Source organism: Lacerta agilis, chromosome 12 (assembly GCF_009819535.1).
Source record: "Lacerta agilis isolate rLacAgi1 chromosome 12, rLacAgi1.pri, whole genome shotgun sequence".
Taxonomy (NCBI): domain Eukaryota; kingdom Metazoa; phylum Chordata; class Lepidosauria; order Squamata; family Lacertidae; genus Lacerta; species Lacerta agilis.
The window spans coordinates 33,014,083-33,027,105 of NC_046323.1; the positions used below are offsets into that span (position 1 = coordinate 33,014,083).

The 13,023-nt window shown below is 41.6% G+C and overlaps 1 protein-coding gene across 2 annotated transcripts in view; it reads right to left on the reverse strand.

Moving 5' to 3' along the window:
* Nucleotides 1-3,080: 3,080 nt before the first annotated feature.
* The window catches only part of ITGA8 (integrin subunit alpha 8), a 118,895-nt gene continuing 108,952 nt past the window's right edge, over nucleotides 3,081-13,023 (reverse strand). For both annotated transcript variants that reach the window (XM_033164907.1, XM_033164906.1), the window contains 2 exons: nucleotides 8,178-8,300; nucleotides 3,081-3,357 (listed from right to left, as the gene is read on the reverse strand). In XM_033164907.1, the coding sequence (XP_033020798.1) occupies nucleotides 3,271-3,357; nucleotides 8,178-8,300 (210 nt within the window). In that variant the 3' untranslated portion in view covers nucleotides 3,081-3,270. The remainder of the gene's footprint in view (nucleotides 3,358-8,177; nucleotides 8,301-13,023) is intronic.

Here is a 13,023-nt window from a genome sequence, read left to right on the forward strand (position 1 = left end):
AAGGACCTGCCTTCTCTATTGAAATGAATGGGGTCAGCCTATGTAAGAAATCCATAAGATAGCCCTTGTAAAATTCCCATGGTAATAGGGAAGCAATGGGTCGGTTCCATTGTGTTAGTACATCTTGTGGCATCAGAGGACCCATATTAAACTGAAAACATTTTAAACACATGCTAACAAAGCCTGAAAGTAAGGCAGGGAAGTTATTTTTTTATTATTTGGTTGTTAATCAATATATTCAAAAGTTTTCAGAGAATCACAAATGCCAGTGTAAACATGCGCCAGGTACATAGATAATATAAAGTATTGCACATAGAAAAATATATATATCATCCACATTTCCTAATGATGTTTCATCCATCTGTAGTCAATGTGTAGGTGTTCAGCCAAGCCACCATTCTGGATGAACTATGGTTTTAAGTCAATAATTCAGCATTTAGAAAAGAGATACAACTCACTTATTTTCCAAGGGTGGTTATGTGAATAAGCTGGCAATGGTGTAGAAATCTGCAGCATGGTTTTGATACCTGAGGCAGTCATCCTCTGCTTCTTATGAGTGCATAAGAGAAGTAAAAATGGTTGTAGCAAGAGGAAGCCCCCATCTTCACTGTCCTGCCTTGCTTCAACCAAGAACTGCCCCCTGCCCCTTGAACGGTTCTCTGTAAAAACATGGCTCAGCAGTTAATTGGATGCGGGGTTCAGGAGCCAATTGTCCGTTTGTTCTTCCCAGTCTCTGGCAATAGTAGTTTGGGTTTTGGCAGGGCAACAATTATTATAATGGGAATGATTGAATCTGGGTCATAGGGTGCTAAACATGAATTCAACAAGCCAGGCAGGGGAAAGGGAAGAAAGTGAGCAATGTTAGTACTTTCCAGCACATTTACATTCAGCATTTTACTTGTGAATTCAAAGGATATGAGTATAGAAGGTACAGGAAGTTCAAAACCTCATGCAGATTTTTTTTTATAAAAAAACACAATTTGCACCAATGCATTCAGTTTTAAGCGAGGTTCAACATATGAGTGGAAGCAGTAGCTTCATGCTCTGGCACCGGGGGGTGGACAGCAGGCGGGGGTGGGGCTGGCATGTGTCCTGGGGGCGTGGCACCCAGCATGGGCGGAGGGGGCAGCCACGCTGGCACCCCACCGGGATTGCGCTGGCGGGGGTGCTGTGCTCTCCCCCCCCCCCACTCCTCGTCCTCCGCCACTGAGTGGAAGTTAATCTGGACTGGTGGCTATTATAAAAGCTCATGTTTATAGGAACACCTTGGAAATCTTCCTGGATTGGGTCCAGTGATTGTCCTGCTGAAATTAATGAGCCTAAACTAGTCCGAACAGGACTAATGCTAGATAAATTCATAAGAGACAACCTGGGGAGGGGGGGGGGAGTCAACCATGGATAACAATAAAAAGATAATTGCAATTCAGAAACCAGGTGTTTACATGGTGCTCCTCCATGAGCCATGTCCCAATTACTCTCAGTAGCACCCTGCTAATTTCCACACATGAAAAGGAATGAACACAGGTTAGCCCTCTCCATTGAAATTAATGGGAAACCATCCCATGTGCAGGAGTTACCTACACATGCACTGGAGCTCTCATGTTAATAAAGAGACTTGGTGGATGGGGTTGTTATAAGTCCAAGTGTCTCCAAATGGTTTGCTGAATATAGAAAAGCATGGAACTTCCTTAGGAAAGCTATGGGAGCAAAAAAAGAAAGACATGACCCTTACGTTGGTTTCAAACTAGATCTGGATACATTTATAAAGGTAATTTTTAATCTGTTATACAGATGTGCCACACTAGGATTAGGGGAGGTTTTGTTTCACTTTACATCGTCTTCACTTTGAATCATCAGTGGTTGTTTCAATTGGAAGCAGATGCTGACTGTTGGAAGCTCACTTGTGCTAGTGAGCCCAAGCTGAACTTTTCTTAAGAAGGGTTGGTGAATGGGGTTTGTTTTCCAGCAAAGGCTTCATTGGTTTCGTTTAATTTACATTGGATGTTTTCTCCCAAATCAGGTTGGCCAGCTGATTTTTCCCACTTTGCCTCACTTGATTGTATGTGGCTTCGGATCATAGGAAGCTGCCCAGTCAGGCAAATGGCCCATCAAGCCCAGTATTATCTATAGCGATAAATAGCAATTCTTCAGATTTTCAGACAGAGGACACTCCAAGCCCTAACTGTAAATGTCAGGGATTAAACCTGGGACCTTCCGCACACAAAGCAACTGCTCTGTCATTGTGCCATTGCCCTTCTTAGTTCACCTTACTAGCAGTAACTGGATTGTATTACTTGAGTATGCACAATTTACTACTGTCTTTTCTACAATTAGGCTGCAATCCTCTATAGGCTTTGTTGGGAGTAAGTTCCAGACTTTCATGTGAGTATAGGATTGCACTCTGTGTCTCTAACGTGGGACGCCAGACTTCTCTTTGATTGGCAATCAGGATATAGTGGATAACCTTAATCTGCTATGTCCATGGTGTGGGGCGATTAAATAAATGGAAGATTCTATGTCATGTTCCTTAAGGTTCAGGGTTCAACTATAATCTTCAGGGTCACTTCCCAGGCCTGTGATTCTGCAATTCTTTATCATACACTCCATCCTATAAAATAATATATACTTTTGCTTCCGTTCCGACTCTTATAACTGGTATATGGAATGCGCAGGATACACCCACTCTATTTACATGCAAAGTAATGTTATCATCAGTATAAAACTTTAGAGCCTATTTTGGTTAGGATGCCCAGCCTACAAAAAAAAAAAGATGGAAAAATAAATAATTGTGCCTCGCTTATGGAAAGTGTTTTTAAAGGCTACTTTTGCTTGTCAGAAGTACTTTCACAGTACCAACAATATTGCCTGTCTCCCTAAGCCAGAGTTTCATAGAAATTCCTATCCTTAGGGAGGCACCACAACATTATGCCATGATACAGTAGAGTTTGAACATTTTGTCTTTAAGCCGTACAGCAACGCGGGCGTTTCATCACCACATGCTCCGGACTACAGGAGTGCTTCTAATGCCATCCACGTGTGAATGACTCTTTTGTTTAAATAAAACTCTCTCTCTCTCTCTCTGCTGCTCATCAGCTGGTTATGTTTTTGAGGCTGTGATCATTGTTCTTGTCTTCCCATCTAAGGTCATTTATGCAGTGAATGTGTAGAACACTGCGTAGTTCGGATTACGACCACATCTTGGCAAGAAAGTTCCTGGTAAGTGGAATCTGTTGTACTTTTCTGCTCTTGACCAGGGGGACTCTCCTCTTCCTATGTGTCAGTAGTCTTGTCACTTGTCAGTTGCACCCTGTCAGCCATGTCATCTCGAGGGGGCCTCGCTCTGTCAAAGAAGCCGCACTGGAACAAAACAAACAGTCATGTGTAGACAAGTTGGCAAAGCAACCATCTTTTCTCTCTTTTTCAGGTCCTGCCCTCAGACTCAGACATTATGCCTTGGTGTCATACACCTGTATAAACATGTAGAGGAAATACATACGCATTGGCAGTGCTTTTGCCTTAAATTTTAATCAACCATCTCTGTATTGAAAAAAAAAAGCAGTTTAGTTACCTGGTTGTGAGACGTTTTTAAGCCTTAAAAAGATATTACAACCAAATATCCAGGGATTCCAAACATGAAACCCCTTGCTGCCCCACTGGTTGCATATAGAATTATACCACGCAGAAGCTGTTTTTAAATGCCTCCACAAATTTGTGTGATTGGCTAAGTGCAGCATGGAATTGAATAGGCCCCCCAAAAGCAGTCTGGACTGCCTGTAGGAGCAATCACTGAAACGAAATGTTTCAGGAAAAAATCTGGTGTGGCATGAATTGCTCACAGCCACTGAGATCAATCAAACTATTCTGGACTAAAGGCTATTGAGCAACTCAGTTAAAAAGCGAATTCATTTGAACAAACAGTGAAGGTGGTAAATGAAATGGAGAAGCCACTACAAGGTGATATTTTTTTTTAAAAAAAGCAGCAGCAGCAGCAGCAGCAGCAAAGGGGCTGCCTGAATGTCCTGCAATATCATAGTTATATAGACTCAGCCTGCTAAGTCATAAGCCCCTTGGAAATAAGCACACTTTGTCTGCAATCTTATTCATACTCGCAGTTTGCTTTTCAGTAAAGACTGAGCTGCGTCTTTCATAACAGGGCTGTGTAACAACGAACAAACAGCCTTCGGAGCAAAAATTAATTGACCCACCCTGGCATCATCTTGTTTATAACTTCAGCTATTTATCTGAATCTGCCCTAAGCCTCCCACGCTATTCCAGAAGTAGCTGCAGTGCTGTATTGACAATGCTGTTGGAAGATACCCTGGGACAAAGATAGCCTGGGGAAATTGCATCTCTGTAGTTCTTCATCTTTGCAACGCGAACAACCTTTGGTTCTGTGATGGTGACCGTGGAGCAAGTGTTGCTGGTGCTGGTGGAAACCAGGTGTTCAGCATCAGTGCTCTAGTCTGCAACCCTTCACAGCTGTGAGCCATGAATCATCTAGTGGGGTAGATCAGAACAGTTGGCGAGTGCTCTGCCAAGTCTTATCTGTGCACTTGCCATTTCATACAAACTTGCACTGTGGTTGACCTGTCCTGAAGTTGACCCGTTCACAAACTATGGAGGCAAGATGTAAGTGTGGGGTAGATGACGAAATGACAAGAGTTTGGTGTTGGGCAAGAGCCTCTCACCTGCTTGACTTACTAGTCTAAGCGACTGGATTTGATTATCTGCACTATCCTTTGGGGATCTTTTAAGTCCAAACAGAGATGATATAAAGGAATGGAATGCATTTTCTAAATATTAAATCTCTGCATGGCAGTCTTTGAAATTATCTTTTGGGAGTATTAATAGGAATAAGAAGCACACTTGTTCTGTTCTTCTGAGTTACTGTGCCAAGCCGGGCCAACTTGTGACCCTCCAAGAAGAAAACAAGCCCACCTATCATGTGTGCCAGGGGCTTCACAGAGCTCCTGTTTTGGCTGTCTTCCTGCAAAAACAGAGGGGAAACCAAGCTTTGGTAGGATCTGGTCAAATTTTATACAGGCCTATCTGCCATGTATGGAGGATTTCCTTACTGAACTGCCAACTGATACCTTGGAACTGACATGATTTATTTCAGGAGCCAAAAGTCAATGTGAGAGTTCCTGAGCATTTTCTACATTCTTAATATTCAAACTTAAAAAAAAAAGATGGAAGGGAAAAAAGAAGTTTGAAATGGACATGAAACAAGTGGTAATGTGGATAAATATTTGTTTTCTTTTAAATCAGATGTTTCAGATTGTTTATTTTAACAGTATTGTATCAGGTTTTGTTGTTGTTGTTTTTTAAAACAATTCAAAACCAAATGTATGACCCTCTGTCAAACAATTTCATTTCTGCATTAAATTTGCTATTCTATGTTAACGGAAAACCATGGGGAACAAGATTTGACTTCTGAGGTCAAGCATTATAAATATGATAAAATAAACCATGTATTCTATTTATTATTGTTGCAAGTTATGAATATTCATCACTCTTATCTACCAAACAACATGAATATTTAAGTTTCATCTCATTACTTTTGACACAATACTTGTCAGCTTTGCTTCTAAAAAGTTCAGGGCACAGTCTAGCACACTTAAGTCTACTGAATTATGGCCCATGCCTTCCATTAAATGATTTGCTTAAGTGTTCTTGCGCACGTACAAATAATAAAATAATATATGTATTAAATTCATGCTAAGCAGACATCACTCTGTAGTGCAAAAGGCATGAAGTGGGCTACATGACAGAAACGTTGGATTATGATCTTAGCAAGATAAAAGCCCTGTTTAGTTGCCAACCAATATATTTTAATATTCATAGCATTCAATTAGCATGCACTCTTGCTCAAGAAATGCATTAGTAATAAAATGGGAAATGTATTTTGAATCAATTACTAAGGTTTTCTTCTTCTTGGGGATTTGAGTAACCATTTAAATGGCCTTGATTTAAATTATTGCACTTGAGAAACAGTGTTATCATAGTGTTAAAGTATGTCCAAACCAGATGGCTTTCTGGATTTTCTCACAGGATTGTTTTGGGGATAAAACAAGAGAGGGGAGAATTATGGGATCCTGCCTTGAGCTTGTTGGAGGAAAAGTGGGATATAAATGTAGCAAATAACATGAATAAACATCTAAAGTTACTTTTAGTTACACACAATTTTTGTATGTGGTGTCTATGGTATTCTTAAAGATAAAATAACCAAGCCTGTAGAAGAATAAGTCTTGCTAAGCAGAGCCAGCATGTATTTGCAAGGACAAGCCCTGTCTCATGAAACTATTTGAGTTCTTTGAGAGTGTCAACAAGTATACAGACAGAGGTGATCTGGTTGACTAACATAGCGTATCTGAAACAAAATAGGAAATTCTTTCCAGTAGCACCTTAGAGACCAACTGAGTTTGTTCTTGGTATGAGCTTTCGTGTGCATGCACACTTCTTCAGATACCTTCAGATTCTTCAGATGCACACAAAAGCTCATATCAAGAACAAACTCAGTTGGTCTCTAAGGTGCTACTGAAAAGAATTTCCTATTTTGTTTCCTATTTTGTTTCGACTATGGCAGACCAACACGGCTACCCACCTATAGCGTATCTGGACTTTCAAAAACCTTTCAATAAGGTAGCTCACCAAAGACTCCTGGAATAAGAGGCGAATATTGACCCTATTGTGGATCAAGATCTGGTTAAGAAGCAGAAAGCAGGAATAAACGGGTATTTCTCTGAATGCAGAGATGTAGAAACCGGTGTCTACCATGAATCGGTACTGGGACCTGCACTTCTTAGCTAGTTCATAAAAAATGATCTAGAGTTAGGAGTGAGCAGTGAGGTTTGCTAATGATCCTAAATGGTTCTAGGTTGTTTAAACAAAAATAAATGGCAAAGAGTTCCAAAAGGACCATTCGCAGAGTGAATGGGCAGTAATATGGCAAATGCAGTTCAATGTAAACAAGTGTAAAGCGATGCTCCTACAGGAGGCAGTGATGGATAGCTTCAAAAGAGGATGAGACAAATTCATAGAAGACGATGCTATCAATGGCTACTAGTCATGATGACTGTGTTCTATCTCCACTGTCAGAGACAGTAAAGCTTCTGAATATCAGTTGCTGGAAACTGCTGGTAGGCAGAGTGCTGTTGCAGGCTTCTTACAGGCATCTGATTGGCTACTGTGAGAACATGATGCTAGACTAGATGCGCCATGGGCCTGATCCAGCAGGCTCTTCTAAAGTTCCTACAGTGCTTACCAAGGGGGAAGACGGAAGGAAAGAGGAAACTGGGAAAACATTGGATGAGGATTCATAACTCAACGTGGTCAGTAATAGGCATGATATAGACCAGTGTTTTTCAACCTTTTTTGGGCAAAGGCACACTTGTTTCATGAAAAAAATCACGAGGCACACCACCATTAGAAAATGTTAAAAAAATTAACTCTGTGCCTATATTGACTATATATAAAGTAATTTTTCCATTTTTCCCACGGCACACCAGGCAACATCTCGCGGCACACTAGTGTGCCGCGGAACAGTGGTTGAAAAACACTGATATAGACCACTGTGGGAAATGGCACCCATCAAGCTGGAATTAAAAACAACGTTTACACATCAGAGACATAGTTTTAAGTGCTTTGAAGTCAATTGTTTCCAAGTCCCTGAAACAAAAACTTGTAAACTGCTAGTGACTCAGTGATTGCTAGACTTTAGCGATGTAATAAAAACATCAAACAGAGCCTACCAATATTAAAATAAAATCACTTGCAGCCTTAAAAAAGATAACATTTCTTTTCCTCTGAAGGGGGTGCCCGATCATGTTTCAAAAGATAATTCCTTGAGGTACTTTGGGAGAAACAAACCCTAGAGATGCTTCATTGTAGCATGCTGCCGAAATCTAAATTCCCCAGACAAAAGAAGATCATAGGTCTTGGGAATCGCAGCCAATCTCTCACTGCTCACTTCTAACTAGCTTTCAATAATGCAAACAAGCCACCTCTTTGGAAAGGTCAGAAACACAAACATGTCAGCGATCCAAAATAAATAACACACCCATCTCGTATGTCCATGATTATTTTGCTCAGAAGATCACACATTCCATCCCCCCCCCCCACCTCCCCATTTTGTTTTGGTATCATCTTCTCTAGTTTAACACCAATACATTACATACCTTCCACAATGCTAAGGTCAACATAGCCAAAACCAGCAGTCCGAGGAGTATGGCTAATATTATAACCCACAGCGGGATTATAAAAGAAATGTTTGGAGTAGCCCAAATAACAGATGTTTTGGTCTGAAATGGAAGATGAGAAGGGGGAAAAAAAAGATAAAAGGGTAAATGAAGATGAATTATAATACAACCTGAAAGTGGTTATATATACAGAATTAGAAACTAATGGTGTATTTGTAAGGCCGCTGTTTTAAAAACTCAGCATACAGTATCTGTCAGAACTTCACAAAACTTAAGTTCTTGCAGTTCTAGTGAGTGGTATAGAACTAAGTTTTATATAACTAAGTAGACCCACTGAAGTTAATAGACATGAGTTAGCCACGCCTACTGATTTTAATAGGCTCACTTTGAGAAAAACCTATACATTTAAAGTAGTATCATACCACTTTAAACAGTCATGGCTTCCCCCAAAGAATGCTTGGAACTGTAGTCTGTTAAGGCTCTTGAGAGTGGTTAGGAGACCTCGGTTCCCCTCACAAACTTACTGGAGGCATCAGGTTGGATAAGAGTAAACAACCCTGTGGGGTAGATTGAGAGGTTAAGAGATGGTGACTTGCCTGAGCCCCCCCCCCCAGTAAGCTTTAATTGTTGCTAAGCAGCAAATCAGGGCTCAGCACTTTGACCACTACATCACACCGAGTCTCAATTTGGTTTTACTGCCAGGGCTTCACCTCCAAACTGTAGTTTATGTGGGGAACAGGAGTCTCAGCTTATCAAGGATTGTCAGCATCATTCTGTATTTAAGGTTCTATGCTTGTATCAGCCCTTGCCAACCTACGGCCATCCTGATGTTTTGATGGACTGCATCTCCCATTATTCCTGGCCATTGGCCATGCTGGCTGAGACTGATGGAAGTTGGGAGTCCAAAAACACCTGGAAGGCAATAGATTGGAGAGGCCTGGCTTGCCAAGTCACTTCTGAAGCAGACACATGTAGAAATACAGGTACATGTATTTTGTACTTGGGTATCTATAGTACCTGAATGCTATATGTCAGCTGAACTCAGAAAACCACAAGACCTAGGTCTGCTACAGTTAAATAGGTTTAAATTTATATTATAGCTTAAACCAAATAAATCTGAGCCTCCATAGGCAATGGAGTAAGCGAGAACAAATGTCAACATTGCTATGATTTGTATTAGACATTGTGGTCTCTAGTCAGCTGACACAGCTACATACCTTGGGCAATATGCCACTGGACAAAACCCCTACGACAAAAGCATTCAGTCTTCTAATTACAGGAGTAATGTGAAAAGGGTAACATTAGCTCTACCCCCCCCCCACTTTGAAAAAAAACCCGCTGTCATTTTTAAAGACCGTCTAGTACACTTTGTAAAATGGCAGGTAACAAGTCTTTTATAACACATCACATATAAAAATAACTTGAAGTTCAACAGAAATATAAAATGTATTAACACCATTCCCCTACATTCTGGCTAAGCCCTGACCACAAAAGCTGGACCAAATAAATAGATCTTACAAAGCTTTTGAAATATACTTAAGGTTTGGCTTTACTGGGTCTCCAGAGGAAAATTATGTGCTTTCCAGCAAAGTCAAATTATATATACAGTATTTCTAATCCTGCACATTTTCCAACATTCTAAAGCTCTCTTACGGTAGGTGTATATATAAAATACCCAATTTCCATCCATCTGAGGTTTATGGTTCTGCTGAACTCCGATGTTGCGCATCCAGATTAATGGTGTGTTAACTGGAATTTGAACACAGACGGCCTACTCAGACTCCCTATTGTGTGTGTACTATAGATGCAAGCACCACTAGGGATTTTGAATGCATGCTCGCTATGTTGGCCCGTGGATCTTGCCTGCGGTCAGACTGGTGACCTACAATGGACTCCAGAGCACGTAGCTCTGACTATAGGTGAGGTCTGCAATGTCAGCAGTTTCTAAGCTGAGAAATCGCTTCCAAGTCAGTGCTACTCCTTGAGCTTTGTCCACTCTGTTTTCCTCATCTCCTAGTCTCCCCATTTGGAAAACCACCAGCTCATCCTTTCTCTAAAGCAACCTGCATTTGCTCTTCATTAGTATGAGCCTTTCTGAATCAGCCACTTTCCCCCCATTGCCATACCGCAGCTTACCATATGGGGCAGTGGTTAGCAGTTCATGACAGTACTTAAAATCACATATCCATTCATTCATTCATTCATTTGTTTATTACGGTTATAAACCAGCTCGAGAGGCACATTTTGGACAGCTTTCACAAAAGTAAAATATGCATTCAAAACAATATACAGCAAACAACTTAAGACTTAAAATTAGGTTAAACACCTAAACACGTGAGAACCTAAAAGTTTAAAATTTGAGATACCATACAGATTGACCCTATCACCCTGGAGGCTCATTTCGACTATGTTCCCCGCAGACTAATTTGTTCCGGGAGGATAGAATGCGCCTGCAAATCTGCGCGCAGAATCTGGCGACCATCCAGGTTCTCTTTTGATCTTTGCCTAAGAGGAGAGCATTTAGTTTAGGTTTATCTGGAAGGTTAGCAAGCCTCTCCAGTTGGGGGGCAATGGTGCCTCTGCATACCTCATCATAAAAGGGGCATCTAAAAAAATAAATGTTTGGGGCTTCCTATTTCCCCTAGTGGGCAGGCGCAAAGTCTCTGGTCGTATGGGACTTTTCCAAAAGATCCTTCCAGAACTGGCGAGGGCAACGCCGAACTTCGAGCAACAGTAAAGGCCCTTCTTGTGTTTCTGGATTCGAGAAAATAGAGGTATGCTGCCGGAGCAGCAATGTATCTCTCGTTTTCTGCGATTATAAAATCAGGGAACCTCAGGCAGTCCTGCTGTCTCTCGGAATCCACAATTCTTTGTCTGACGTCAGATCTTGCTTGACCCAGGCCCAAATTTAAAAGGGCTTGGGGAGCAAAGCCCAATTTCTGGAGAGTGTTCAGGACTGCTAACTGCCAGCCAGACTGGAACTGGTCACAAAGGATCATTGGAGCTATGCCTCGGGGGTGCAATTTCAGTGTTAGCCATTTATAGACTGATGTTAAGCTAATGTAAGCCTCGACTCTCGTTAACTCTGTTTCTAATCTGACCCATGCGTTTGAAACGCATCTGGGGACTTGTAGGATGGCCCTGAGGACTTTAGATTGAACTTTCTCGAGGGGAGTGAAGGAAGAGGATGGCGGGCCCAAGAAGGATCCATAGAGGAGCTGAGCCAATGTTTTGGCCTTGTATAGTTTTACGGCCGCGGGGACATAAAAACCCACTTTGGTTCTAAAGAATTTGAGAATGCGGTTTGCAGATCTTTCCCCAACACTCCCAGTGGAATTTATATGGATTTTGTTGGCCCGGACCGCCATTCCCAGGTACTTATAGTTCAAACCTTGTTGTAATTTATGCCCCTGGAGTTCCCAATTTCTGATCTTTGGTTTTTGCTCTTCATTAGTATGAGCCTTTCTGAATCAGCCACTCCCCCCCCCCCATTGCCACACCGCAGCTTACCATATGGGGCAGTGGTTAGCAGTTCATGACAATACTTAAAATCACATATCAACAATGATTCATGCCCAAACTCTCTACAATCTCTTGCTTCCAACAAAACAGTTCTTTGGGTTTTCCAGTACACACACACACACACACAAATAAAAAATTATTCAGGTGTGAATAGAGAATTGAACACACCGAAGGCTGGGAATGAGTGGAAAGGTGAATGTTAGAAATCATTGCCAGGGATCATTTAAGAGGAGCAGGTGGCATCAAACCTGGTGTTTTATGATCCAGTATCAGTTTACTATTTTACTGAGAGCAGAAGAATACTTGAGATCCGCCACCCCATTACTCCTGATCAAAGACCTAGATACTGTAGGTTTAAATGCCAATACAGAGAGACACATAACTGACAGCCATTTCAAAGATTTACCGAATTGGGCCTGTTGCATTCTGATTACATAGAGACAAGAGCTTTTAAGTGCAGCCGGAAACTGAGATATGCACATTTTAAATATTGAAAATAAAGCACCCCAAATTACTGGTCAAAGGTAGTAAGCATTTCAGAGAAAGTCAAATACCCAACCCCCAAGATGTCTAAATCTTGTCTGTTGAAAATCGTGTCTGGGCAGAATTTTTGAAAAGTGGCTGAAATGCCCAGATGTATGTCAGCTCATATCAGGGGGTGGGGAGCTCAACAGCTTTTGTCCAGATTTTCACTTTTTGAAATATGGCAACCCTAAAATATAGGGTGCAATGTGAATTTAAATAGCTCACTTTTCTAGTTGCTATTGTGCACTGAATATTAACTATGGAGGCTTCCTAGGTCAGTAAGTTCAGTGGTCGTGGTAGAAGGGGCTCGTTTTAATTAGCTAATAAATATTTTTCAATGACTTTCCTTGTGTTCCTCAATAATGCTCTCTGGCTGGCATGGAAACATAAGGGCAGGATGAGTGAGGGAAAAGGTCAATGGCTCTCATCTGCAGCAATCCTCTACACAGAACTCTCAGTCAAGGAGACAAATGAACTAGTGCGGAAGGTTGCAGGATGTGGACGCTACAGACATTACAACATCTGGGACCAACTTGGCCAGAGAACAGAAGCAAGGATTTTTCTCTCCTCCAGGACAGATCTCGCTCAGCAGATATTTATGTTCTTTGTTACAGTGCCAGACATCTCAGTAGTGCTCTTAAGCATGTAACCATTCCCCATTTCTCAAGTGGCAAGCAGTTTCAAGGGAGGCCCTAGTGGGTTTAGTTCCCGTTGGACAGAGCCGTCTTAAGGGGATCTGCCGCCCTGGCACGGCTATCCCTCCGGCGCCCCCGCCATG